We start from the raw sequence: 26009 nt of genomic DNA, 5'->3' as shown, positions 1-26009 counted from the left end.
GATCTCCAGACTGAACTTTTTCAGAAAGAGCGTGGACCCCGTCCACTCATCCCTTTTTGTCTCCCCCAGGCTAGCAGAGCCAGGTAACTGCCTGGTGGGTGATTAATCAGTGCTTGGGCGAATCCTCTCTCCCTGTGACAATTTGTTTACTTGCTCTGCGCTCCTCCAGGGCAGAGATCTTTGCAGCATCCATCTGGCCACAGTGCACACACATATTTATTGAAAGAGAATGAATGCACCAAGGTGACGGACCCCACCCTTCTCTGGGCCTTCCAACACCAGCTTAGAGTCTAGCAAAACCTGCCCCACATTCTTTGGGCTTCATTCCTTATCTGTCTTTCAATTAGCAAGCCTGGGAGAGAGGGGTGCTCTTGGAATGCAGAGGCTAGTCTGCTGGGCGTTTTGTGGGGCTCAGTATGGCCTCTCTCCCCACTTGGGGCAATGTTTTGTAGCCTCAAGACCATGAAGGCCCTTTGAGGTCAGGTCCTGCGGGCTCCAGAAGGGAGGGGGGTGTGCGGAGAGCCTGGAGCACAGCTACCCCTCACTCCAGCTTCTCCCAAGACCTGTAGCCTGGGTGCCAGTTAGCAGGTTGGGGGGTGGGGGTGGAGGGAGGGAGGGAGGGAGGGCTGGCCGGCCCGGAAAGTGAGCGGAGCCTCACAGCCCTGGCCCGCGGGCAGGGGGCGGGGCGGGGAGGCACCGGGGTTCCCGCCTCCACCCACCCGCCAGGCCTCCCGCCCCTCGCCGCCCGCTTATTAGCGGGACGGGGCGGAGGCGCTCTCACCACCCGGGCCAGCACTCCTCTAGCTCCATGGCGCTCCTCCTGTGTCTGCTGCCCCTCGCCCTGGCGCTGGCCCTGGGTCCCGCCGCCACGCAGGCAGGCCCCGCCAAGTCGCCCTACCAGCTGGTGCTGCAGCACAGCCGGCTCCGGGGTCGGCAGCACGGGTAAGCCGGCCGCCCGCTGGGGTGGCGGGACGGGCTGGGGACGCGGGGACAAAGCCATTTGCGTGGGGCGCTCCCTCTGAGGGACCAGCCCTGCATGAAGTGGGGAGAGGGAGGGGACCGTAGAGGGAAAGCCCAGCGGAGGAAGTGGGTGGAAGAGCTGACCAGCGACCCCAGACTCAGGCAAGAGCATGAGACGCCCAACCCGGCTTTTAGCTTCTGCTCCCAGCGAACAGGAGGAAAGCGGGGTTGGCAGCTGTGCCCAGAATCATCGTGGGAAGTTGGCCAGGGCAAAGCGTGTACCCAACAGTACACTTATTCCCGTCCAGTCGGGACCTTGGCCAGCACCTCCACAGGTGACACTGGGGCCACACAGGCTGGTAGCATCCACGCCCCCCAGGTTCCTGCTCACCTGGCATCTGACAGCGCTCTCTGGGCACAGCCAGGGCAGTAGAGGCAGTGTGGCATCTCCTTGCCTGCGAGGTGAGCAGGAGAATTCCATGGCCTGACACACATTGTACAGATGGGGAAACTGAGTCCAGAGGGGGCCACCACTTCCCATGGTCCTGCAGTGTACACTAGAGCCAGGTTGGAAACTCTCTTTAAATAATAGCCAAGTTTGCAAATTTGGAACATTGTCATTGCACATGTTCCTTAGGGGCACAGCTAACATAAGAAGACATTGTTTGAAGAGGGTAGAGGGTCTGACCTGGTAAAGGCCTTGGCAAACCCAGGCAGAGGTGGGCAATATTCCCAAACGAGGCCATCTAGCTCACTCACTGCGGGGCTTTGCCACACCTTCCAGCCTGCCTGGCTGCACCAACTCCTTTTTCACAGCTAGGCAAAACTATGTGTGGATAGAGTCATTGTGTAGTGGCCCAAATGGCTCTGGGTCTAGCCATCCGCACCCAGGTAGTGACCAGACCACCATGTGAAGTGCCAGGGGAATCTGTAGTCAGATCAAAACTCACTGCTGGGGGAAATTAGAGTTGACTTCATCGGACTTTTCAAAGCCTTGGCTCCCACCCAGGGCTGCTCTGGGCTGGGTGTCGCTTCCTAGTTACCTCTGCCTGTGGCCTTAGGCACTTACTTGGCCTTTCAGGCACCCGGGGCTACAGGGAGGGAGGCTGCTGGGAGTGAGCCTGGCCACTCTGCTGAGTGAAATCAAGCCAGGCCAGGCCACAGATGCAATACCCTTGCAGAAAGAGGAGAGCACCAGGGTGGCCTGGGGTCTTTCTGGAAGAGGCAGAAGCACCTTTCACTTAGTCTGGTACAAAAGGATGAGGGGACATGTCAGAAAGATGAGGGGGATGTAAGCCATAAAAGTCAAAATGTGAGCAACTGGCATTTTCATTGTCTCTGCCCAGCTCACCTTTGTCCCTCTGCCTTCCTTGCTAATGAAGGGTGCTATGGTATCTGCCTGGGAGGTTTGTGCTCCTCTGTGTCTTAGCCACTAAGGAGAAGACCCCTATAATAGACCCTGGGGCACTGTCACCTAGAATGGTGTCTGTGCACATCACAGCGAAACTTCCCCAAAGGTGTTGATAGAACTCCACCAAGAACCATCTGCACAGCAAACCTTCCCTTAAGAGTACAGAAGAGACACTAACCAGCCAGAAAACAGGGTATTTTTTTAATGCAAATGCTCTTTATTATGAATTTCAGATATTAGAGGAACTTCCTCTTCACCTCCCCACCCCCAATACCCCTGCAGGCTGATTCTGGGGTTGTTTGTTTGTTTGTTTTGTTTTGTTGTTGTTTTTGGTTAATTCTCATCCAGGATTTTTTTTCCCCATTGATTTTTAGAGAGAATGAAAGGGAGGGAAGGGGGGGGGGGAGAGAGAAACATTGATTGATCAGGTTGCCTCCCACATATGCTGTGATGGGGACTGAACCCACAACTTGGGTAAGTGCCCTGACTGGGAATCGTACCCGCCACCTTTCAGTGTATGGGACAGTGCTCCAACTAACTATGCCACCCAGCCAGGGCCAGGCTAATCCTCTTGATTAGCTTCTTGCCGTGCAGTTGGAAAGGCCTGTAGTGATCTGTGATGGGCAGAATGGTCTAAGAAGGCACATGAACACCCCCGCCCCCAGTAAAGTCTGGATGCACAGGCAGGTACTGTGACAAAATGCTTGCAGGCGCACTTGTCTTTACTGTAATCTAACTGTCCCTGGAAATACCACAGGGCTGTTTGCCTGTGTAAAATGGATAACCTTTATTCAAAGTGAACACTGGTGAAAGGGGAAGAAAAATCTCTTTGCTGCCTTAAGGAACTACAGTGTGCTCCAAGATGTGAAAGAAAAAAATAACGAGGGTGCCTTGCTGGTGTACTGCCCTGTGCTACCATCACCAAAATTACACCTGCTGTTCGTGTGCCCATTTTACAGATGGAGAAACTGCAGCTTAGGGAGGTGGAATGACTTAGTCCAAACACAGAAAGCTGTTGGGAGAGCAGTGACTATGACGTGGTCTCTTTACCCCCAGCTGTGTCTGTGTTGCTATAGGGAAGGGAAAATTTCTGAAAGAGAAGTAAAAATGCAATCATACTTCCAAATATCACCAACCAAAACTGGACTGAATTTCCTGAAGCACTGGATTTTCAAGTCCAAGTTGAACACAGCAGAGCTGCTGTACTTGAGGCTGAAGGTCCAGAAATGGCTTGCCCATTTTGGGTAAACTTCAGCATCAATTTCCCGTGTGCACAGCCCACCCCTCTCACCCTGATGTGCGGGGAGGATGGTGTCACAGCAACCCCCAGCCTCTGCTCCTGTCTCAGAAGGCAGCAGCGGTGGAAACTCACTCAGAGGAATGTTAGAGCCACATCCACAGGAGACTCAGTGAAGATTTGCCAAACGCCTACAGAAAGTTGCAGGGAATTCGACAGTAATTGTTTCCTGCTTGGTCAGATAGAAGAACTTCTGAGTTTGGTACACCTAGCGCTGGAGTGTGGCCAGCAGGAACTCTCTAGGGGTTATTTGGGGAATGCTGTAACCTGTGAGTCCTAGACAGCAAGCAGAAGCAAGGTGGCTTCTTGTTAGAATCCTCTGGGAGCTGCGGGCATTTGGCCAAAAACTAGGCCTAAGGGGACATGGGCTCTCCTCCCTGCAAGCCTGTGGTTTTCTGTCCAGCCTTACCTTCTCTGGCCCTCGGGGTCTTACAGCGACTCAGTAATATTCACTGTGCCTCCTTGGCTTACTCACCTTTGCCTCCTGAACCACAGCCTAAACACGAGGTGACAGCCACCTGGGTAGAGAAATAAAGGGCCAGCCTGCCCTGTGGCCCAATAACCGGCAGTGGGTATCTGAGAACTGACCATGTTCTCAGCAATGCCTTCCTAAAAAATACCATGCACGTCCAATGATGCCGATCGATTGCATTTTAAAGTAACAGGGGAATTGATATGAAAGAATGATACCCGACCTTCTGTGCACACAGAGGTTATGGGAAGGCCCGCAGCCTCTTTGCTTGGCTTTCCTCTGACTTGTGATTCAGCCAGATGAACTGCCTGCCTCCAGCGCAGGAAGACCCCCCTCCCAGTGGTCACCACATCTGCCTCTTTGCCCAGGAGCCTCATGAAGGCCCTGCTACCACATGGCCTGCGCATGGTTTGGGTCAGGACTTGAGATGCTAGAATAAAATACACAAAACCAGAACCCCATTGCTCTGGGAAAGAAGGCTTCTCAGCAGAACCCCATTTGCTCATGACTTTTCCTCAGGGTTTCCGGGGATCCTTCTGAACTGGATGGCCCTGGGAGCAGTACAGTCAAACCTGGTTCTTGGGTGCTTCCCATCTCGAACAATTCTGTTCTCCACCAAGTTGTTCACAGACAAAAAATGCCTCTGTTGTCCACCAAAACTTCAGTTTTCCACCTGACAGCCCTTTCATTGCTGATACATCAGCATGACAAAAAGTGTCTCTCAGGCACAAACAAAGGAGAGAATGCTTTTGTTGCTGGTGAAATGGATGGTTAGCACAATTTTAAAACATAAAGAGGCCATCAGGAGTGCTAATGTTGCTAAGGGTGTGAAAGTGCTCACAAAACAACAATCACAGGCAATGGAATCCGTAGAAAAACTTGTTGCTTGGATAAATGAAAATCAGTTATAGCATTTCTGAGGCAGAAAAATTTCTTTAAGGCTAGTAGGGGGTGGTTCAATAAATTAAACAGTACATTCGACATGTCTATAGAAAGGTTAAAACAGGGAATCATTTGAAGGTCTGGAACGGATTAATTCCATTTACATTATTTCTGATGGGAAAAAATAATTCTGTTTTTGAACAAATCGCTTCACAAACAACCTTCCGGAACAAATTAAGTTCAAGAAACAAGGTTCCACTGTATTTTCATTCTGTTCATTCAAGTTCATTCCAAACTGCCCTTTCACCCTGGCCTGGCCCTAGGCTCCATCTAGACCAGCGGTTCTCAACCCTTTGGCGGTCGAACGACCCTTTCACAGGGGTCGCCTAAGACCATCCTGCATATCAGATATTTACATTACGATTCATAACAGTAGCAACATTACAGTTATGAAGTAGCAACGAAAATAATTTCATGGTTGGGTCACAACATGAGGAACTGTATTTGAAGGGCCAGAAGGTTGAGACCCACTGCTCTAGATCATGAAAGAAAGAATGAGGCCGAGCTCCTGCCCTTAAGGTTGTTTGGAAGGTAGTTGAAGAAAGGAGACATACACATGCTGCTCAGTTCTAGGGTTCTGCTTGGTGCCCAGGGTCAAACAAGGGCTGTGTCCCAGGTCAGCGGTAGAAGAGTGTCACCTGGGACGCCGGCAGCAGGCTTTCTGGGGGAAGTGAGACTGGAGCTGGGGCCCAAGTATGAATGACAGAGTTCAGTGGGGGAGCGTCTCTTGCCAAGGTCCTGACAGCAGCCAGCTGTGCCCTCTAGTTTCCAGGGTGGCACTTGGCTAGGTTGTGTTTGGGAACCAGGCAGCTGGCCTGGGGACGCAGAGTATGTGTGTGGAGCTGCCTGGGAGGCACAGGGACCCGGACCAGGGCGCCCGGTGCACTGGGATGACAGGTGAGAGCACAGGTCAGTGTGGGTGGAGATGCAGAGAAAGGCTGGGGGGCCTCTCAGGAAGTTGCTTTATTTACTTAGCAAACACACAGCTTTTACTTAGCCACTTATCTCAATTGGTAACATGCCATCTGAAAACATGTAAGATGCTTTTACTTCCATTTGCCAAATGTCCGTGTCAAAGAAAGATACTTACACGAGGAAGTTATGTCCATGCATGATACACTATGGCAATTTTTTTTTAAAATATATTTTATTGATTTTTTTACAGAGAGGAAGGGAGAGGGACAGAGAGTTAGAAACATCGATGAGAGAGAAACATCGATCAGCTGCCTTTTGCACATCTCCTACTGGGGATGTGCCCGCAACCAAGGTACATGCCCTTGACCGGAATCGAACCTGGGACCCTTCAGTCCGCAGGCCGATGCTCTATCCACCGAGCCAAACTGGTTAGGGTGCTATGGCAATTTTTAATTTGGAGGGAAACTTCTAGGAAGCTGACGGAAATCCAGGTCAGGGGGATCAACGTCTGCCCCAAGCCACCGTCCGGTACCAAGACTGAAATGACTGCATCTGCTCCACATCTGGGATGTTCACATGAGCCAGGAGGGCCCACTGGGTGGGAAGGACATGGAGGCGGGGTGGACACGCTGACCGTCTTGCTAACGCTGCTGCTTTCTTTGCAGCCCCAACGTGTGTGCTGTGCAGAAGCTCATCGGCACCAACAAAAAGTACTTCACCAACTGCAAGCAGTGGTACCAGAGGAAAATCTGTGGCAAATCAACGTGAGTATCTGTAACCTCCCAAGACCACCAACCACCAAGGAGGCTGGGCTTTGTGTCTGCCAGCCTTCTGAAAGGGCAGGCTGCCGAGGGAGCCTGGAAGATGCATGTGCAAACGTGTCAGGGAGCCGTGTGCTTGGGAGTGGCGGTTTTAGTAAGCCGGCCAGTTTTGTTTTGCATTTTTAAGGCTCCTGACAAGACTTGGATACATTTTTCAGGGCTGATCTGAGATTACAAGAAGCATGTATGTGTGTGCGTGTGTTTTTTAATCCTCACTCAATGATACAAATATTATCGTTATGGAGAAGCCACCAGCCTGTGGTGGATTTATGTACCACTCCTGCTCTGAGGTAAACACCCCAGAAAGACTTAAAGAGCCTAGAAATGTGCAATTATGAGTCAGCATAGCATTTTAAGAATATAGGCTCAGACTCCCTAATTCAAACCCTGGCTTTGCCGCTTCCCTGGGCAAGTTGCTTTACCTTGGAGCCCTCAGTTACCTCGTCTGTGAAATGGAAATAACAATAGGAAGACCTTATGGGATTATAGGAGGATTGAATGGAATAATGCATGTGAGAGGCTCCCTGCTATTCTTATTACCCTTAGAACTTGCAAATCTAGGCCACACAAACAGAAGCGAGAGTGCCAGTGGGGTGTGGACCCATGTGGTTACAGCGGGGCTTGTTGGTGCCTCTGTCAGCATGCAGGGAGGCGAATGCACCCAGCCACCTGCTGCCTGGTGGGAACGGGGCGGCGTGCATGTTCTAACAGAATTTCGTGGAAACCTAATCTGTGTTGGCTCCAACTGTCAACAGATCTCAAAGCTGGCTCTCTCCTGCAGACAGGAAGATGTGCTGTGTGAAACCTCCTGAGCCACTTGGGAGGGCCTGACCCTCCTCTTGTCTGCATAAGAGAAGGACTATGAGACTCTAAGCTGCTCTCTTGAACACCTTCCCATGGTGGGTTTTTTTTTAAGTATTGTTTGTGACATTGCTTTGAGCAGATATCTCCTTCAGTTTCATAACCAACTGAAGGAAGGGAAAATGCTCTTCCTTTAAAATGGAAATGAATATCCCAACTGTGATCCTTATTATGTTAGTCCATCCTAGTATGAATCCAGGGTGTTAGGGACCACGGCAGAGCTGGGGAGAAGCCATCAGCCCCCTGGCAGCCTGTCAAGGGCAGATCCGGGACAGCGGGCTCCCACCTGACCAAGCCCAGCTTCAAAGCTGAGGGTTGAGTGAGCTACGAGAACACACCTTTGGGGTTCAGTGAGCAAACACCCAGGGATAATTCTTCAGCTATGGACAAAAGAGATTATGCAAATTATGGACCACACATCCTTTCATGGTGCTCAAGTTTAAAAAAAGAAAACCTTTAGTATTCTGATTTTTCCCATGTGCGTACTTATCTGCTTAAATAAACAGTTAATTACTCAACTCCAAGCCAAGCCCCATATAATTGCTTCTTGGAAGGTGGCCAGAGCATCTGTACCAAGCAAACAGCTCTTCTGCATGTCAGAGTCTGGGTTTCAAAGAGCTCTACCTTTGTGTCAGTACCAGTTTCCCTAAAAATGGGAATATGATGTCAAGCTGGCAGCAGGGCGGCATCGGCCCTGGTATTTCAGGGGGCCCTGTGCTGAGGCATTTGCCTGAACAGTTAAGAGCAGACTGATAATGTTCCCCAGCAGTTCCCAGGCTGACACTGCTGTTGATGGTGAGTTGCCTTGGCTTCCTGGCCCTGTACCTGCGTCCTTCTCCATCTGTGTGCCAGGACAGGCACAGGCGGCACAGTGGTGTGCTGGCCAGTGTCCTGGTGACCCAATCTCCCCCTCTGGGCAGGTTAGGCTTTGAGTGTGGCCATGTGATGGTGCAGTTACCTCACAGCAGTGAGGGCAGGGCATCCCAGGCGCTGGGAAAGGGAATAGGTGGGTAGGGTGTGGGTGCAGAAAACAAGGTATACAGTGGAGTCAAGCAGAGCCCAGTGCCAGGCCCAGCCATCAGCCTGGCCCTACAAAACCAGACGGGACAATATGCACTTTTGACTTTTCAGTGTGGCCATTGCTCCAGGCAGCTTCAAAAGAGGGAATGGGGATAGAACAACATGAGTTGATATAAAACTTGATGATCTGGGGCAAGAGGGTCCCTTCCTGGAACACTGTGTGCTCGTCAGGAAGGTGGAGCTGAGTTGGGAGAGGTCCAGAGAACCCAGGGAAGAACAGGGGAAGCAGTTGAAATATCTCCGTTGTTCCCAAGAGAGCTGAGAAAGATCAGCCTTACCGTTCGCTGGTGTGCCCAGGACCGAGGCCCAGGCCAGAGCTGCCATGTGATCCCCAGGAATTTAGTGCCAGGGGTGGTCAGGAAGGGAAGGGGAGAGAGCTGTGCTGGCTGGAGTTGATGTCATCCTGGTGAAATGGGTCCCTAAGCACATTGATGTGGGTGAGGACTGGTAAATGGGGAGTATGAGGGTGGTTGGACAGAGGCCTGTCTCAGTGGGGGGCAAATTTGGGCAGTGGGAACTTTCTCAGCAGGACCCCAGGGAGGAGGCTGAAGCCAGAAGTGTATATTGGGGTGAAAGGGTGTAAAGTGTTATAGGGAAGGAGACAGCCCAGGTCACCCAGAGGCCCAAGACCAAGGAGAACTTGAACTTGAAAGCAGACAAGTGACACCAAGCACAGGGGTTGGAGGGGAGGGTAAGGGGAGTTTGTGAAGACTTGGTAGTGTCACACAGAGACCCGGGGAACCTGGAGCCACCTCCGTGGAGGGAGGGAGGGCACTGGCCACACTTAGCACGCCTCTCAAGGACATGACATCATTCCCAGACAATACCTTTTCTGCATTTCCTAAAAGAGAAGAACCAGAGCCTTTGGTGCTATTTGTCAAGCCAGCATATGGGTTTTATTACAGGAAGCAGTTACTAGTGGGCCTCTATTTAGGAACTTGAGTGGATTTTATTACTTGGAAATTTAAGTTAGCTTTTATTTCAGACTCTAAAGAGCACCAGAGTAATACAATAACTAACCAGACAAAGAGAGTTATGAGGGAGACGGCATCCCACTCTGATTTTAGGCTCCAGTCTGATCGGCAACCATAAAATTTTTACATGCAGCAGCTTGAGCGGTGGTGCAGGAAATTGTGGTCAGGAAGCCTCCCTGTCTCTCGACAGGACTCCTTTGTGCAAACCCCGGCGAGAGGGAGGCCTAGTTAGCAGCCAAGTCAGAGCTGACATCATGAGACTGTACTAGTCATTGCAGGAGCTCAGACATCATAACCGTGACACCGGGAGGCCAGCAGGAGCTGGCAGGTTGGAGCGGCAGCTGTCCGTTCCAAAAGTCTTGAAGTTGTTTCACAAGCAACACATCTCACGAGCACAAAAGCCCTCCTCCAGAGCCAAGATGAGCTGGCAGGACACTTCCCTTTCTCTAGTAGCAAGCAGTGCTTTGCCCAGGGGCTGAAATATTAATGCTTCTTCAGCGCTGCATTAAACTTAGAAATGTGTCTCTTACAAAGCCAGCCAGTGTGTGGTTGCGCTTTCATCAGCCAGCAGGGCTGTTTCCAGTAGCTCTCATTCTGATGGGGCAGACAGAGACGTTACAGTGAAGTTGAAGAAGAGCCCTCCTTGGTCTCCCTTTCCTGTATCCCACAACCTTGGTCACAGGATGAAAAAGAAAAAGATGCTGAGAAGCTATCTAGGGAAGCCAGGCTGTCCCCAGACACACACCAGCACCTCCTTCCCCAATTCATATTCCCTGTCCAGCCAGCTGAGACCCATGGGAAATCTGCTCCAAAATAGCTGAGATTTGTTGTACACCCAACACCAGGGGTTGTCGTACACCAGACACCTCTGTTTGGCAGGGCTTCCTAGAGGTCCTATACCATTCTGCAAACTCCTAGGAGGCAGCTTAGCTCACATGGAATTTTGTTCTGTTGAGTATTTTTGTGAATCCATGTACCATCTGGGGAATGGCCGGCCCTGTGGTGGGCAGAATAATGACCCCCTACAGATGTCCTAATCTCTGAACCTGTGGACATGTTCCCTTATAAGGAAAAAGAAACTTTGCAGATATGATTAAGCTAAGGGTCTCGAGACGGAGAGATTATCCAGGATTATCAGATGAGTCCAATGTAAGGGTCCTTACAAGAGGGAGGCAGGAGGGTCAGAGTCAGAGAAGGACATGTGATAATGAAAACTGAAGTTGGAGTGATGTGGCCACAAGCCAAGAAATGCATGTAGCCTCCAGAAGCTGGAAAAGATAAGGAGTGGATTCTTCCCTAGAGCCTCTAGAACAGCGGTTCTCAACCTCTGGGTCACGACCTCTTTGGGGGTCGAACGACCCTTTCACAGGGGTCGCCTAAGACCATCGGAAAACACATATATAATTACATATTGTTTTTGTGATTAATCACTATGCTTTAATTATGTTCATTTTGTAACAATGAAAATATATCCTGCATATCAGATATTTACATTACGATTCATAACAGTAGCAAAATTACAGTTATGAAGTAGCAACGAAAATAATTTTATGGTTGGGGGTCACCACAATATGAGGAACTGTATTAAAGGGTCGCGGCATTAGGAAGGTTGAGAACCGCTGCTCTAGAAGGAATGCAGCCTTTGATTTTAGCCTCATAAGCTTAGCCGATTTCTGACTTTAACATCCAGAGCTGTAAGATAATAAATTTGTATTTTTATAAGCTACTAAAATTGTGATGATTTGTTACAGCAACAATGAAAAACTAATTCAGGCCCTATCTATTGAGCCACATAGATGTGTTATGAGAGATTTATTACAATGTGATTTCATCAGTGGTCTCATATAGGACATTACTTTCAATGAAGTTATTAATCTAACTTCAGTTTTAAAGTGTATACCTGGAGTTTTTTAGAAGAAGCTCAACAACTGAGCACTTAGTAAATATCAAGCCTCTGTTAAGAGACTTTCCTATGTAAGCTCATTCAGTTCTCACAATTGCCCTATCGGATCAGTATAGGGAGATTGAGGCTCAGAAAGCCTAAGGAACCTGTTCAAAGTCACCTGCTAGTAAGTGGGGAGGTCTGCTGCTCTACTTCCCTGCCCCAGGGAGAATTAAAGCTAGTGGTGAATGTCAGTGATCCGAGGGTGAGCAGCCCTAAAGGGCCTGGGTGAACTGCCCCAGATTTCTCTCTACAGCCCCAAAACTTGTGACTTTGGGCCCCAGAGAGAAGGCCTTCTCAGGCTCAGCAGAGGCCATTTGGCCCAGAGTCACCAACCTTCTCCTAGTTGCTCACCCCCAGTCTGGTATCATTCTGATCCCCTGCTACAAGGGACCTCCCCAACATCCCTGATGAGATGATGAAGGGCATGGGAACTGAGGAGACATGCTCAGCATCCAGGAGCCCCCAAAATGGCCTCACAAAATACACAGATTCCCACAAGAAAACAGCTACATTTTCTGAAGACAGTCTCGTCACTAACCAAGCTACACCCTGGTGAATGGAGTAGTGGTGAGAGGTCTTTGGGGATGGACCGTAGGTTAAAACAAGCCCTTTTTCACCAGCGGGCTCAACATTTTTATTTTCTTCTGGGAGGCTCAAGAAAGCTCAGCTGAGTTTCCCAGGCCAGCAGTGCCGAAGTGCACCACTCCAGGCAGCCCGGCTGCAGGGCATGTTGGATGTCTAGACAATGTTGGTCTGTGTTTGCTCTGCGATTCCTCTTGGAAATCATGACACACTGAATGGTTTACCTTCTGTCACAGGAAACCGGCTCTCAGGCTCCGTTCCTTGCTCCACCTACATCCAGGGGCTCTTCATCTCTAGGGAATTTACAGCCACGGCAGACAGCCAAAGGCATGAAGCATACTTGGGAGAGAGTGATTGTTTTAACTTATTGCATTAACTTTTTGGAAGATTATTTAGGGAGAGAAACACGAATAATTCTTTCTTAATCCAATCATAGTAAACATTTTGGAGGGGGCTGAAGGAGAGCCTCCCTAACAGAGCATCTCTGTTCTTAGACCTTGGACCTTTTTGCCCTCCCCAATTGCCCTTTTAAATCAGACACCTTCCCTCACTTTCTTCCTCAAATTGTTTTTCTGACCAGGGAAGCTGGAACAAAAAAATTAGTGTCTGCTGCCTTTTCTGACCTAAGGTTTTTACTTATTGTACTGTGTCAGACCAAGGAGAGCAAGGAGCCTTTAATTAGAACAGCTTTTGCTGATGAGGTTCAATTCAAAGACCAACAAATTGGTCCTCTCTACACAGAGAAGCCTATGAACTAGGGAGACGTAGATGATGGGGGCTCCCTGTGGTCTCCATCCTTTGCTGCCTTTATCCTAGAGAGATGGCATCAGGCCCAGGCCCCTGAGGGTGCCCCCAGCCCCTTCTCCCCACAGCATGTGTATTCTCTCCAGGGCAGAAAACAGAGACTGCTTGTCCTGAAAGATTTGGTCAACATTGTCTCAATGGACCGTCCTTCTCAGTCTCCAGTTTCTAGCTGCTCTCTGCTTCTCTGGGCCAAGCAGACAGGTTCTGAGGAGAGCTGGTATTGTTGGGGCAGCTGGGAGCAGGGAAACTACCAGCTGTGGCAGATCTCAACCCACAGGGCTGCCAGGCTCAGGCCGAGAGGCACGGCTGACACCTGCTCACCTAGAAAGTGCCTGGATGCTAGACTGGGTAGCAGGAGGGCCGGGAGGGAGAGGTCAGCAGGGTGAGAGGGTTAGGAGAAAGCTTCCTGGTAGAGAACCAGGAAAAAGCCTTCAGCTGGGGAACTGAGCCCCTGCTGGGGGTCGTGTGCCACCCACACCTGGCTGCTGGGGAACATGGGTGCAAAAGGCCCATCTGGACGGGCACAGTGAGTGATGACAGGGGTTAGCTCTGACCACATTGGAGAGAAACCTGTGTCCTCTCAGTGTCAAACTTTCCAAATCAGTCGGCTTTCTCCCAAATATGTGCATTGTCAAGAGCACTGGGAAAGGAATTGGATTTGATGCAATTTGAGGAGAGTCGTAGATGCCGCTTCCCAGCTGTGATCTTGGGAAACCCCTTTGTGCCTCAGAGTCCTTGCAGCATTCTGATTCCACCTATCCTTCTGCACGCTGAGACTTTTCAGCTTAGATCCGTCCCTCCTCCCCAGCCCCGTATCTCCTGTCGTTCTCACCATTTTCCCCACCCGCACACACACTTGGCCACAGGACCCAGTTTACACTGGGGAGTTGGTTTTCTTTTGTCCTCAGTGAATTCCTGATGAAGTCACCTGAGCTGTTGAGCTCTCTTGTGGTTTTTTGGGATGGAACTCAGGTGCTAACACCCTAGAAGAAGAGTCACTGGTGAGTCACATGGCTCACCAGGGCCAACGTGGCTGGGCTCCAAGGCAAGGAGTGTGTACAAGGGTCCTAGAAATAAGGAAGGCTTTAAGAAGAAGACTCATTCTCCAGTTGTGCTTTTCCAACTTCATAGAATGTTACCCAGGCACTTTTGGAAGGAACTAAACTTTGGGGGACTTGGCCTAACCCTAACCCAGCCGTGGGCAAACTACGGCCCGCGGGCCGGATCCGGCCCGTTTGAAATGAATAAAACTAAAAAAAAAAAAAAAACCATACCCTTTTATGTAATGATGTTTACTTTGAATTTATATTAGTTCACACAAACACTCCATCCATGCTTTTGTTCCGGCCCTCCGGTCCAGTTTAAGAACCCATTGTGGCCCTCGAGTCAAAAAGTTTGCCCACCCCTGCCCTAACCCCATACCCTAGAAGAGAACCCTGGTATTTATCACAGAAAGCTGGGGATCCCATGCATGGGTGTCCCCTGGTCCTGTGGGCTCAAGGCTTGGAGCTCTCCCTAGGGTTAGCTGGGAGAAGCTGGCACTCTCCTTCTTTGAAATAGAGTTCCTCTTCCCCCTGGAAATAATCCCATTGACTAGAATTGCGAATGTGAAATTGTGAGGAACCTTAGAGATCATCCAGTTTAACTTCATCCCATTTTATAGATCAGGAAACTGAAACTGAGAGAGAATGGACTTTCGGTGTCATCTCGGTAGTTACTGATGGATCACACAACAAGTCTTCTAATTCTTGTACTTATTCTATTACACCACACTGTCTTTGAGAGGTTGAGTATTAATCAAATTTTACTTTAGGTTTTAAAGATAAAATTGTGGATCAATCAAGCTGTTGTGAGACCACCAGCCTGGTTAGCCTTATAAGTATAGGGATGACAGATTAGAAAGGAACAGGATGGAACGAGGGCCAGAGAAAAGGGGAGGAGAAAGGCAGGAAGATGGAGAGAACAGGACAAAGAAGAAAGTGCATGGCTTGTCACCTCAGCCGTACCCTGGGGGGTGGTGGGGAGCATTTCTGGCCAATGACGCCTGTAGCTCCCCAGCAGCCCGAGAATCCTAGCCAGTCCGTCTCTGAAACACCTCCTTGGATAACAGATGAACATGATTCACCAGGGCTTCCCTGAGATGACTCCAGTGGATTAATCAGAGCAGAATGTATGGGCTCATTGAAAACTCCCGCCCCCACTGCAAGCCCTGTTTCTTTCCGATCTGCCTGCTTCTCTTCTGCTGATGTCATAAAACAGCCCCTGAGAGAGTGGTGAGCTGTTCTGTGGAAAATTCAGTCTGAGTCCTCTACTGTCCCCAAGGGAGGGGCAGGACATGGCTATTTGCCTCTAGTTCCAGGCTGCCCAGGAGGGGCTGCGCCCACACTGCCAGTGCAGGGGTGGCCGTAGGCAGCACTTGGGGATTTGATGTGAAGCAAGTCTTTCAGGTGTAGGCTTTTAGAACAGCGACTTCCTTGCAATGATATTTGAAATTCTTGGGGCTTCTCCAGAATACGGGGTTAGCTGAAGCTCTGTGTCAGACCTCAGGAAGGACGCAAATATTCCAAGATGAACTGGACCGAGTTAGAAAGTTTTAAGTTTCTCTGCCAAATGATTTCAACATTTAAAACTGGATACTGCCAGTCTTGTTTCTCCACATACAAGGAGTCTTGCAAACTGGCAATATTGCTCGCCTCCTGGAAGGTTGATGGGATTGTCGAGGGATCAGGGTGGGTGGGGAACACTTTGCATATTTTCCATTTGAAACCATATAAATGTTTTCCTTGATTATAATTTGGTTTTTAATTTTAAAAAAAAATTAAAAGCATCTTGATAACAGGAGCTTTGTTTCTATAATTTTTAAAGTTTTAAAGTTTGATTGTAAAAACTGAGAACAATATCGTTTTGGTTATTAAATGGAGAGCTAGAAGGCCATGAGAGATTTAATCCAACGACCATCACATGAAACACACATAGTTTCACAGATGAGGAAACTGAGTCCCAGAGAGGAGGCGGGGCTGCCTGGGGAGGTCAGGGCTCTTTCTGCTCCTCCCCGCGGCCTCTCAGGAACTGCCGGGTCCCCAGGAATTACAATGGAGGTATAAGCTCTTGGTATGTTGTCCGAATCCCACTGTTGAATGTGCTGCCACAGTCCCCTGACCATTCCCAGGTGGTGGATTTCCTTAGGCGATGGTGCCGTTGGGAATATTCTGCAAAGCTGAGGGGGGGTGACCAGCTCCTTGCTCATGAAAGGCACAGACATGACAGTGAACAATTCCTCCGCAAGCAGGATGTTTACGCGCCATTTCCCTTCCTCGTTGGCAGAGGCCATTCTTCCAGGAGAGAGGACTATTGGCCTGTGAGGAGGAGGGAAGCCCTGCTAATACTGCATTTGTGTGTCTCCTTGCAGAGTCATCAGCTACGAGTGCTGTCCTGGATATGAAAAGGTCCCTGGAGAGAAGGGCTGCCCAGCAGGTGATTAAGCCAGGCCTTGCCTATTAGTGCAGATGGAGGCAGCAGAGCCTGAGTGGGGGTCGGAGGGGGATGAGCTCTGTGGTCTTCCCACACACCCCGCCCCCCTCCGCCGCGCCCCTCCCCCCCCCTCCCCTTCACCCCGGCATGTGCTCTCTGGCCTCTAGGTGCCACGAGGGCCAGAAGGTGGAAGCTGGAAACTGAGTTTCCTACTGTTCCTTCCTGTTTGAGCTGACCCCCTCCACAAGGGGGTGGAACAGACTCCAGTTCTGACCTGTCCTTGCTCTTCTCAGGCTCCTGGCCTTGATGGCTGTGGCTGGGAGTGATTCTAAACACAGTCAGCGCTTCTGACCAGCCCTGCTAGAGAGCAGATGGGACAGGCATGGTCCCCGGCTGGGCTGGGAACGCCAAGTCACCTCCACCTCGCTCTGTGGAAACTTGGCCCATCGGAGTTCTGTAGGGAGGAGAGTGGCAGGCCAGGCGGGCCTACCTACAGTCAACAAAGGTGCCACGAATGGCTACATGAGGCCAAGGACTGTGTGGCACCTGTGAATTTCATCAGAGCCTTCCTTTTAGTTCCATACACACCAGGGATAATACAGAGATTTTTTTTTTAAGCTTTGAAATATGTGCTATTTTATTAGCTGAGAATGTGAGACAGACTTAAAGGGAAGGGGACAATTTGGTTGGTGCCAATATCACGAGGGAGGTGTGGTTGGCATGGTCTGGGCCCGGGCGTTCCTGCCCTGAGTGGAAGGACAGGTGGGAAATATGGAATGGGAAAGGAGCATGGCCTCAGAAGGGCAGCTCAACCTCCAGCCTTAGCTTCACACCCTGTAAAATGAACATGATGCTCACTGTGTGAGGCGAAGGCCCTCCTAAGCTACTTGTAAATACACAAAGCACCTCAAAGACTTGCAACATTCTTTCATTCTTGGAACCAGTTCCAACAACTAGATAAATCTGTCAGACTAGTTTGTAATTAGGATATCTATTTCTGGCGTACCAGTATTCCTGCCTGTATTATCTAAACGTCTGTGAACTAAAGCTTTGCTTTTGTTCTGCTGCGGTTAAAATGATCAGAAATTACCAATTGGTTGAGTTCAAGTAGGGAAGCATTTGACCGGGTTATTTTAAGAAGCATGGGACAAGCTTCAACCCCCCACCCCACCACCACCACCACCACCGCCGCCGGTAGGCTGGCTGCAGGCCTGCCCACACACTCCTGCAGATGTGCATCCTCTATGGACAGGGAAGGTGTGGTCAGGTGGGGGTGGCTTCACAGGCCCATCTCTCCTCTGTCCTCTGCCCCTGCAGCCCTACCACTCTCCAACCTTTACGAGACGCTGGGAGTCGTTGGATCGACCACCACTCAGCTGTACACCGACCGCACAGAGAAACTGAGGCCCGAGATGGAAGGGCCCGGAAGCTTCACCATCTTTGCCCCCAGCAACGAGGCCTGGGCTTCCTTATCAGCTGTGAGACAACCTCCTCTGCCCAGGGGACTCTTACTGGGGCTGCCTTACTCCCCAGAGGGGTGGGCTGGTGGGCATGAAGGACAAGCTTCTGTAGTGATTTCAGGAAACTTTTCTCTTAACCCTCAGACAAAGCCAAGGAACTTGAGCTAAAATATACCTCACCAGGTTGCTGCCAATTGGACAGACAGACCTCAGTGTTCTCTGAAGAGGGGTCCTTGTCAGAATGGAGGCCTGGGTCATTGGGGCTTCAGAGCATCTTTGCCAGGATAGCAATGACCCATCTCTTGAACATGGGGTCTGCAGCCCCCTAACTGTCACACTGACCTTCTAGGAAGTGCTCGACTCCCTGGTGAGCAATGTCAACATCGAGCTGCTCAACGCCCTTCGCTACCACATGGTGAACAGACGGGTCCTGACAGACGAGCTGAAACACGGCATGGCCCTCACCTCCATGTACCAGAACTCGGACATCAAGATCCACCACTATCCCAATGGGGTAGGGCATCCCCGTTACACAGATTGCCTTGTGCCCACACTGAGCTCACTCCTGGTCCACGCGGGGTCTGGTTTCTGAGGTTTGGTCCCACGGGTGACGTAGCTGCAGGTAACCCTCTGCCTCCTGCACCTGCTTTTCCCCGGACCTCTGGTTCCACAGCTTGTGGAACACCATCCTGTGCTGTGTCTTCCCTGCCTGGGGCTTCGAGACTGTGCCTCTGATGTGTTAACTGCTCATCCTCACTCCTTCTCTGGGCAGATCGTGACCGTCAACTGTGCCCGGCTGCTGAAGGCTGACCACCATGCAACCAACGGTGTGGTGCACCTCATTGATAGGGTCATCTCCACCATCAGCAACAACATCCAGCAGATCATCGAGATCGAGGACACCTTCGAGACCCTTCGGGTGAGGGACTGCCCTGGGAGAGGGCCCCAAGAGGCAGTGGGAGGAGCGGGGGCATCTCCATGTTCATGGGCATGTAAGGGACATGGAGCAAGTGCTAAACACCAGGAACATGGAGAATCCCTTAATTAGATCCCCTAATTTGGCCACAGGAAACCATAACTGCCTGCTGTCAGTTCCCCCAGCCTGTCTTCTCCTTTGTAAAGCCTTCCTTTCCTTAACTCCCCCGGGAAGTTCAAGTGGTTTGTGGCCACAGCAGGACAGGGTCCTCTGAGCTGCCAGGGTTCCAGAGGGGGAGGATTCTTCCTTCCAGGTGATGGTTCCCACCTGTAGGTCTAGAATAAATGGCCTGTCAGGATGCATGATCTTCTAGACCATGTGTCCCCACCATGGAGCCCTGCTCCAGCCATACCCATATTTCCTTGGAGCCCAGGCCAGCAGGAAGGGGCCACGGAATCCTGTCCTTCCCCACTGCCCAGAAGACATTTGTCTTACAACTGGAGTGGCAAGCAGGCGTTCCTCTTGGCAACGCTGCTCAAAGGAAGTGAACACAGGCTGCCCCGTCAGGGTTTTTGCCCTGATTCAAGGAGAACTTCCTGACCACAACGGACATGCGGTGGGAGTGGGGTGGCTCCTTCCCTGGAGATCTCCAACACACACAAACAAACACCCCAGGCCCGGCTGCACTGGGGTGGCCTCAGGAAGTGGCTCTGGAGGGCCCTGCGGGCCCTGCTGTCTAAGCTATTCCCCTGCTTTCCTTCCGGGTCACTCAGAGGTCAGGAGTCTGCACAGGAATGATGTTCCCACCGAGTGGGAAGCACATTGGGCGGGGGAGGGGCACATCTTTTGATTAACATTAATTGATCCCCACCTAGTGATCTCCTCTTACTATTTATGTCTGGCAAATATTCCTTCCTTGCTTCTTCCTAACACCCATTTTTCCTTCTGCAAACACACACTTCGTTAAGCACCTGCTACTTCCGAGGCATTGTTCTGTGTGCCAAGGGTAGAGAGGTGAGCAAGACACACATTTCTGTCCTCAGTGACATGTATAGCCTTTCTGGGGAGACAGACAAGAAGCACACGAGGTTTCCACAGATTGTGCGAAGCGTGTGGTCAGTAAGTGGCGAGCAGAGGAGGCTGGTTGGGACTGGATGGCCAGGAAAGGTCTCTCTGGAAGAGGTGACTTTTCAGTTGAGGCCTGAAGGATGAGAATGGCCAGTTATCCAAAACGCAGTTCAGCCCTGGCCCGTGTGGCTCAGTTGGTTGAGCATCATCCCGTGCACTGAAAGGACACCGGTTTGATTCCCAGTCAGGTCACATGCCCAAGTTGCAGGCTCAATTCCCTGATCCCTGGTTGGGGTGCATGCGGGAGGAGGCCAATCGATGTTTCTCTCTCACATTGATGTTTCTTTCCCTCTCCCTCTCTCAAATCAATAAAAACATAAAAAGAGAGGGAAAGAAAACACAGCTTCAAAAGCACAGCGGGCAGAGGGGAGGGCAGAAGCAAGCAGGAGGCCAGTGGGGCCAGAGTAAAGACAACTAGGTAACCACAAGGCGAGGGGGCGTGGCCAGGTCAGCAGGGGCAGCTCCTTCAAGGCCTTGCAGACCTGGCAAAGGAGCTTCATCCTGAGAGGGTAGGAAGCCATTCTGGCTGCTCTGTAGGTAATGGGTGATCTGATCCTTACACTCACGGGGCTCACACAATAATTATTTCCAATAACTATTTAATTAAAACATGAGAAGGACAGCAAGCTGTGCAGGTATATGTAACAGACTCATTCTCATTGGGCGCAGCGGCAGGGTGAGATGGGGTGGGAGGCGATGTCACATTGACTACTTAGAGAAATGGCATTTTAGTTAAGGCATAGGAGTCACAGAAAGCAAAGAAGGAAGAGCAGGGCCCAGGCTGGAGGTAGGAAGGAAGAAGGCACACGAAATAACTGAGACATGACCAGAGTGGCTGGGGTTCAGGCTGGGCAAGCTCCCCGAGGCCATGGTAGGAAGTGAGCTTTGGTTTGGCCTTCCTTTTCATCTTGGGCTCCGAGGGAGGACTGGTGAGGCTGTGTGTGTCTCTGGTCTGCAGATATTCCCCGAGACTTCAAGGAACTCTCCATTCCCTCCCTTCCCCACAGGCTGCAGTGGCTGCATCGGGGCTCAACACCCTGCTCGAAGGTGATGGCCAGTTCACACTCTTGGCCCCCACCAATGAGGCCTTCGAGAAGATTCCTGCTGCGACCTTGAACCGGATCCTGGGTGACCCAGAGGCCCTGAGAGGTGAGCACCCTCAGTTCATGTTGTCACCTCATGGGAGCAGCCATACTGAGCCCAAGGCCTGCTCTCATCCAAGAGGGACATGCCGTCTGCCATCCTGTCTCATTGTTCCCAACCAGCCCTATCTCTGCAGAGGCCGGAGCAGAGCCCTGGCCAGAGGGGCACATATGGAATCTGGCAGCCTTTGCCTAGGGATGCAGTTGAGCTGAGGAGAGGGGCAGAGTTGGAGGTCCAGGCCAGACTCAGGGAAAGTTAAAGGCTCAAATAATCAAAGTCAGAACAAGGCTGCCAGGTGGGCAGCAACTTGGTGATATTGAGAGGGGGTGGCAGGTCCTGGCATCCTTGACATGGACTCATCATGCTGACCCTTGAACTCTTCCTATGTCTGGCCAGGGGGGTCATAGATAATTGAGAATGATAGTTAAAAACCAGTAACAGTTGACTCTTGACTCTTCATTGCCAGCTCCTTCCTCACCTTCTCTGTGAGCTCTATGTTAGGGGGTGTATTAATTATTGCTGGAGGAGAGGGAAGGAACAAGCATGTGAGGAGATTAGGAGGGGAGGCCAGGCTCTGTGCCCCCTTCAGCTCCAAGACCACTGAGCTGCTGCCTGGTGATCCCTGAGGCCCCTGCAAAGGGGAGTAGGCCTCCAGTCCCCTGTGTATCCCAGGCACACTTATTCCTCCCAGATATAATCCAGGGATAACTTCATTTCTTTTGAATCTATTCAAACCCACCTTTGAAATGTACTATATACAATGTCTGATGCATTTCCGACAACCTATAAATGCAGAAGGTTCTCCTTGAAGCCATGCAGGGACAGACAGGAACGGGCACACTGCTGAAAGCACAGATGGGGATCTACTGTGTCCAGATGTTGTGCTGCCTTTATGTGTCTGGCCTGAGCCAGGATTTGGGCCACAAAAGTGACCACGATATAGCCTTTACCTTCAAGGAAGTTTAAACCCAGTGGGGATGACAGGCTTTAAAAAGGTCACAGTCACAGAGATACTCACCATGAGAGCAAGACATGGGTGGGCACATGCAGCCTCGGGGGTCTGGAAGGCTTCCTGGAGGAGGTGAGGTGTGGATGCATCTCAGCATAAAGTGAGGAAGAAACACCCCTAATATTTACTGTATGCACATCTGCCTTTCCCAACGCGGTAACCCGCTTGCTCGAAGCAAGAGCCCTCTGTAGGGGTTTGACTGGCAGCTGGAAGGCCCACGGTGTCCTATTGTTATTAGTGGGTTGGCAGACAGGCGAGAAGCAGCCCCAGGCTGGTGTGCCCCATTTGGAGACTGGCTCTGCTCGCCCCGCGAGTGGCCCTGGCAGGTCCCTGAGAAGCTAAATCCCCAAGGCCTCATTCCCATAGCGGTCTTGCCATCGTTTCTATCCCCAGCCGGCTGAATTGGGTCAGCCCTGGTTTTGCAGGCCCTCATGGCTCTGCAGGCCTCAGAGCTTCCTCCTGACCATGACAGCGCGGTTTTGGTTCCCACACTCAGGACAAACTGAAACTTGCCTCTGCGGTGGGAACGTAAGACAAAGGGCCTTGGCAACTTTGGTGAGCGGCTGTCCCAGAACCTGCTCTGCCTGGCTGGGGCTGGCTGCATCCCCCTCGTCTGCACCAGCCCAGGTCTGGTCCCTAAGGCAGCACTTGGACAAGTAGTAGACCTTTGAGTAAAATGTACAACAGCAAATAAAATGTACAAATCATGCATAACCACATTGACTACAGTTTCCACCTTTCGACCACGTTTTACATTTTTATTAAAGTCAGAAGGTAAAAAGTCCAAGTGTAAACTCATTTGAGTTTTCCCCTATCCTTGAAGTTCGGGTACTAACTTAGGAGGGAGGCAGAGCTGGGGTCCAGGCCAGACTCAGAGAGAGTTAAAGGCCCACATGATCAACGAGAATTTACCCTGAAGTTCAGATACTAATATGAGAATTTACCCAGAAGTTCAAGTGTGAATAAGCGAATCACTAACATGTGTTGGGCATTTGCTCTGTCAGGCACTATGCTGGGTGCCTCACGTTCAGAGCTCCACGTCCTCCATACACCAGCCCTAGGAGCTGAGTGCTGTGCTAAGGCTGAGGAAGTTGAGACTCTAAAAGGCTAAATGACTTGCCCGGCCCCACAGCTGGTAAGTGGCCGGGCTGGGATTCAAATTCAGGCAGTCTGACCACAGAGCCCCGGCTAGTTTTAAAGGGACAGCAGGCAGGAGAGGAAGATCCGGGCCATGCAGTGCCCCAGCCTTGTCTGAAGGTTGGCATCTGAGAGAACAGAATCCTCACAGCTCTGGGAAGACTGTTAGCTGGCCCCTGAGGTCACCTGGGGTGGCCCTGACCCTCCTGTGTTGTTTGCCCCCAGACCTGCTGAACAACCATATCATGAAGTCAGCCATGTGTGCTGAAGCCATTGTTGCGGGGCTGTCCGTGGAGACCCTGCAGGGCACAACACTGGACGTGGGCTGCAGTGGGGACATGCTCACCATCAACGGGAAGGCCATCATCTCCAACAAAGACATCCTGGCCACCAATGGTGTGATCCACTACATCGATGAGCTGCTCATCCCAGATTCAGGTAAGCAGGCCTCTGTGGGCCTTGGTCCCACCAGGCCCACTGTCCCCTCTGCTGTCCATGGTGGCAGATCAGGGGGAATTTGGGAATCTTTGGGGCCGATTCCCTACCTGTACCCAGCTCACAGCCTCTCAGGAGAAAAGGCCTGGGCACCTGGTAGGTTGCGGCCACATTATGGAGAGCCTGAGCTGCAGGCCTGGGAGTCCAGACGTTACCTTGGAGGTAGTGGTGAGCCATTGAAGTCTGGGGAGGGAGCGACTCAGCCACAGGAGCCTTTCAGAAGATCTGGTTGGCCCAGAGGGCAATGGCTTTCTCAGTAGTGCCCAAGCACCCCAGGGTCAGTGACCCCAGGAGAAATGACCGAATGGACTTTGGCTTGGGTTTCATGCAGCATCTTAGCCCCATTCTGGAATTTCAGGGAGGGCTACTACGCATGAGTGAAGAATTTTCAGAGGAAAAACCAAACCAGCAGAAAACTCTTTCCATGGGTGTGGTCATTGGCATTATCTGCTGTTCAGAACAGACAATGACTCCTATGTCCCTCGAGTTAGTGCCCTGCCCAAAGGTGGGACAGTTGCAGACCTCTGCCCCTCTGAACTTCACCTCACTTCCCCGACCAGTGAGATTTTCTGGGTGACCGTCCCCTGATGACACGAGCCTGCACTGCCCCAGCAGCATTTAGAGGCGTTGTTGACTCACAGGGTGACATTCCTGCTGATGGATGTCATGCTCTGGGGTGAACGAATGATAAATGAAAACAGCACTTTTAACTTTTGAACCCACTTTCTCCTTCCTTGTAGCCAAGACACTGTTGGAGTTGGCTGCAGAGTCCGATGTTTCCATCGCCATTGACCTTTTTAAACAAGCGGGCCTCAGCACCCACCTCTCTGGAAATGAGCAGCTGACTCTCCTGGCCCCCCTGAATTCTGTCTTCAAAGGTAATGTAAGGAAGGCATACCTGTGGGGGTGTCACTGGGGGCAGCTGCCCCACCGCTGTCACCTCCCTGATTTACAGCACCCTGTGGAGCGTGAGCGCTCCCGCCCAGCTCAACCGAAAGCAGATGTGACTTCACCAGGAACTTCAGAGCCTCTGCTGTTTCCTTTGGCAGAGCAGAGAATGCATTTGGGGCTCTGGTCCTCGGAATTCAAGAGTTTGCATCTCTCTGGGGAGCAGAGCACTCCCCGGCCTTTTTATTGACAGGATCAATGCCAATGTGCTAGTCGGGCAGTCAGTGAGGAGACAGCTGAGTCCTGGCCTCAGGGAAGGTGGAGACGGGGGCCAAGTTGTGTCCGTGCATTCCCCTCCCTCTTCGGGCAGAACTCCAACCCCCTCAGTTATCTGGATTTTCTTGTGTTTTTGTAATTCCCAGAAGGTGCAAGTTGTTAAGGAATATTGCAGCCTCACATGATTTCTCAATCTCCATTTCCAAAGTCAAGGACAGCCAGGCTCTCCGCCACATTTGTCTCTCTGCCCTTCCTTTCTGGGCCTAGCCCTGGCCCTGACCGTGCCTCCTCTTACAGATGGAAGCCCCCGTGTTGATGCCCGAATGAAGATCTTGCTTCGGAACCACATGGTTAAAGATCAGCTGGCCTCCAAGTATCTGTACCACGGACAGACCCTGGAAACTCTGGGCGGCAAAAAACTGAGAGTTTTTGTTTATCGTAACGTAAGTTCTGGGTCCTCCTTTGTCTCAGCTCTAAAAAAAAAAAAAGAAGCTGTATTAGTATTTACAAAACAAAAAAGTTCTCAATAACTAGGAGCTTGCTGTGAACTGGCTTCTGATAAGGAAGGAAGGAATTTCTGCAAAACATATCTAATATCAAGGGTCAAGTGAGATTTTGCAGAAGGAGTAGAATCTCTTTTTCTGGAGGCCTTTGGGAATAAGCCACACACCTGTCTGACCTGGCTAGGGAAGCAGAGTACACCTTGAACTCAGATGAATGAACAAAGGGTGGAAGGATGGAGGTCTGACTCCTTCTTAGCTTATGTGAAGAGAAGCCACCTGGACTGAGGCACAGCCCTCCTTGGTCCAAAGGTTCTCTTCTCTCTTCTCCTATCTCTTCTCTCTCTTCAAACCCAACTGTTACCCTGGACTAGCAGGCAGGAAGCACAACACAGCACAGCTCTTGCTGGAGACCAGCAAGCACCTTTGGACCAAAGATTATTGACATCTGTTCAATAAATAAATCAGTAGACTCGACCTATTTATTTGATCATTGTTGATGGACCTCAATTAACATGATAT

At 50.9% G+C, this 26009-nt stretch overlaps 1 protein-coding gene across 1 annotated transcript in view; it reads left to right on the top strand.

The window, feature by feature from the left end:
- Positions 1 to 761: 761 nt before the first annotated feature.
- Positions 762 to 26009, top strand: part of TGFBI (transforming growth factor beta induced) — a 33232-nt gene continuing 7984 nt past the window's right edge. The window contains exons 1-10 of the mRNA XM_036312775.1: positions 762 to 942; positions 6663 to 6761; positions 16474 to 16538; positions 17853 to 18013; positions 18345 to 18509; positions 18768 to 18914; positions 21047 to 21188; positions 23554 to 23766; positions 24564 to 24701; positions 25285 to 25430. Of these exons, the coding sequence (XP_036168668.1) occupies positions 809 to 942; positions 6663 to 6761; positions 16474 to 16538; positions 17853 to 18013; positions 18345 to 18509; positions 18768 to 18914; positions 21047 to 21188; positions 23554 to 23766; positions 24564 to 24701; positions 25285 to 25430 (1410 nt within the window). The 5' untranslated portion in view covers positions 762 to 808. The remainder of the gene's footprint in view (positions 943 to 6662; positions 6762 to 16473; positions 16539 to 17852; positions 18014 to 18344; positions 18510 to 18767; positions 18915 to 21046; positions 21189 to 23553; positions 23767 to 24563; positions 24702 to 25284; positions 25431 to 26009) is intronic.

This window comes from Myotis myotis, unplaced genomic scaffold (genome assembly GCF_014108235.1).
Source record: "Myotis myotis isolate mMyoMyo1 unplaced genomic scaffold, mMyoMyo1.p scaffold_m19_p_6, whole genome shotgun sequence".
NCBI lineage: Eukaryota > Metazoa > Chordata > Mammalia > Chiroptera > Vespertilionidae > Myotis > Myotis myotis.
Note: the sequence above shows the minus strand (reverse complement) of the source record. Positions and strands in the feature narration are given on the sequence as shown.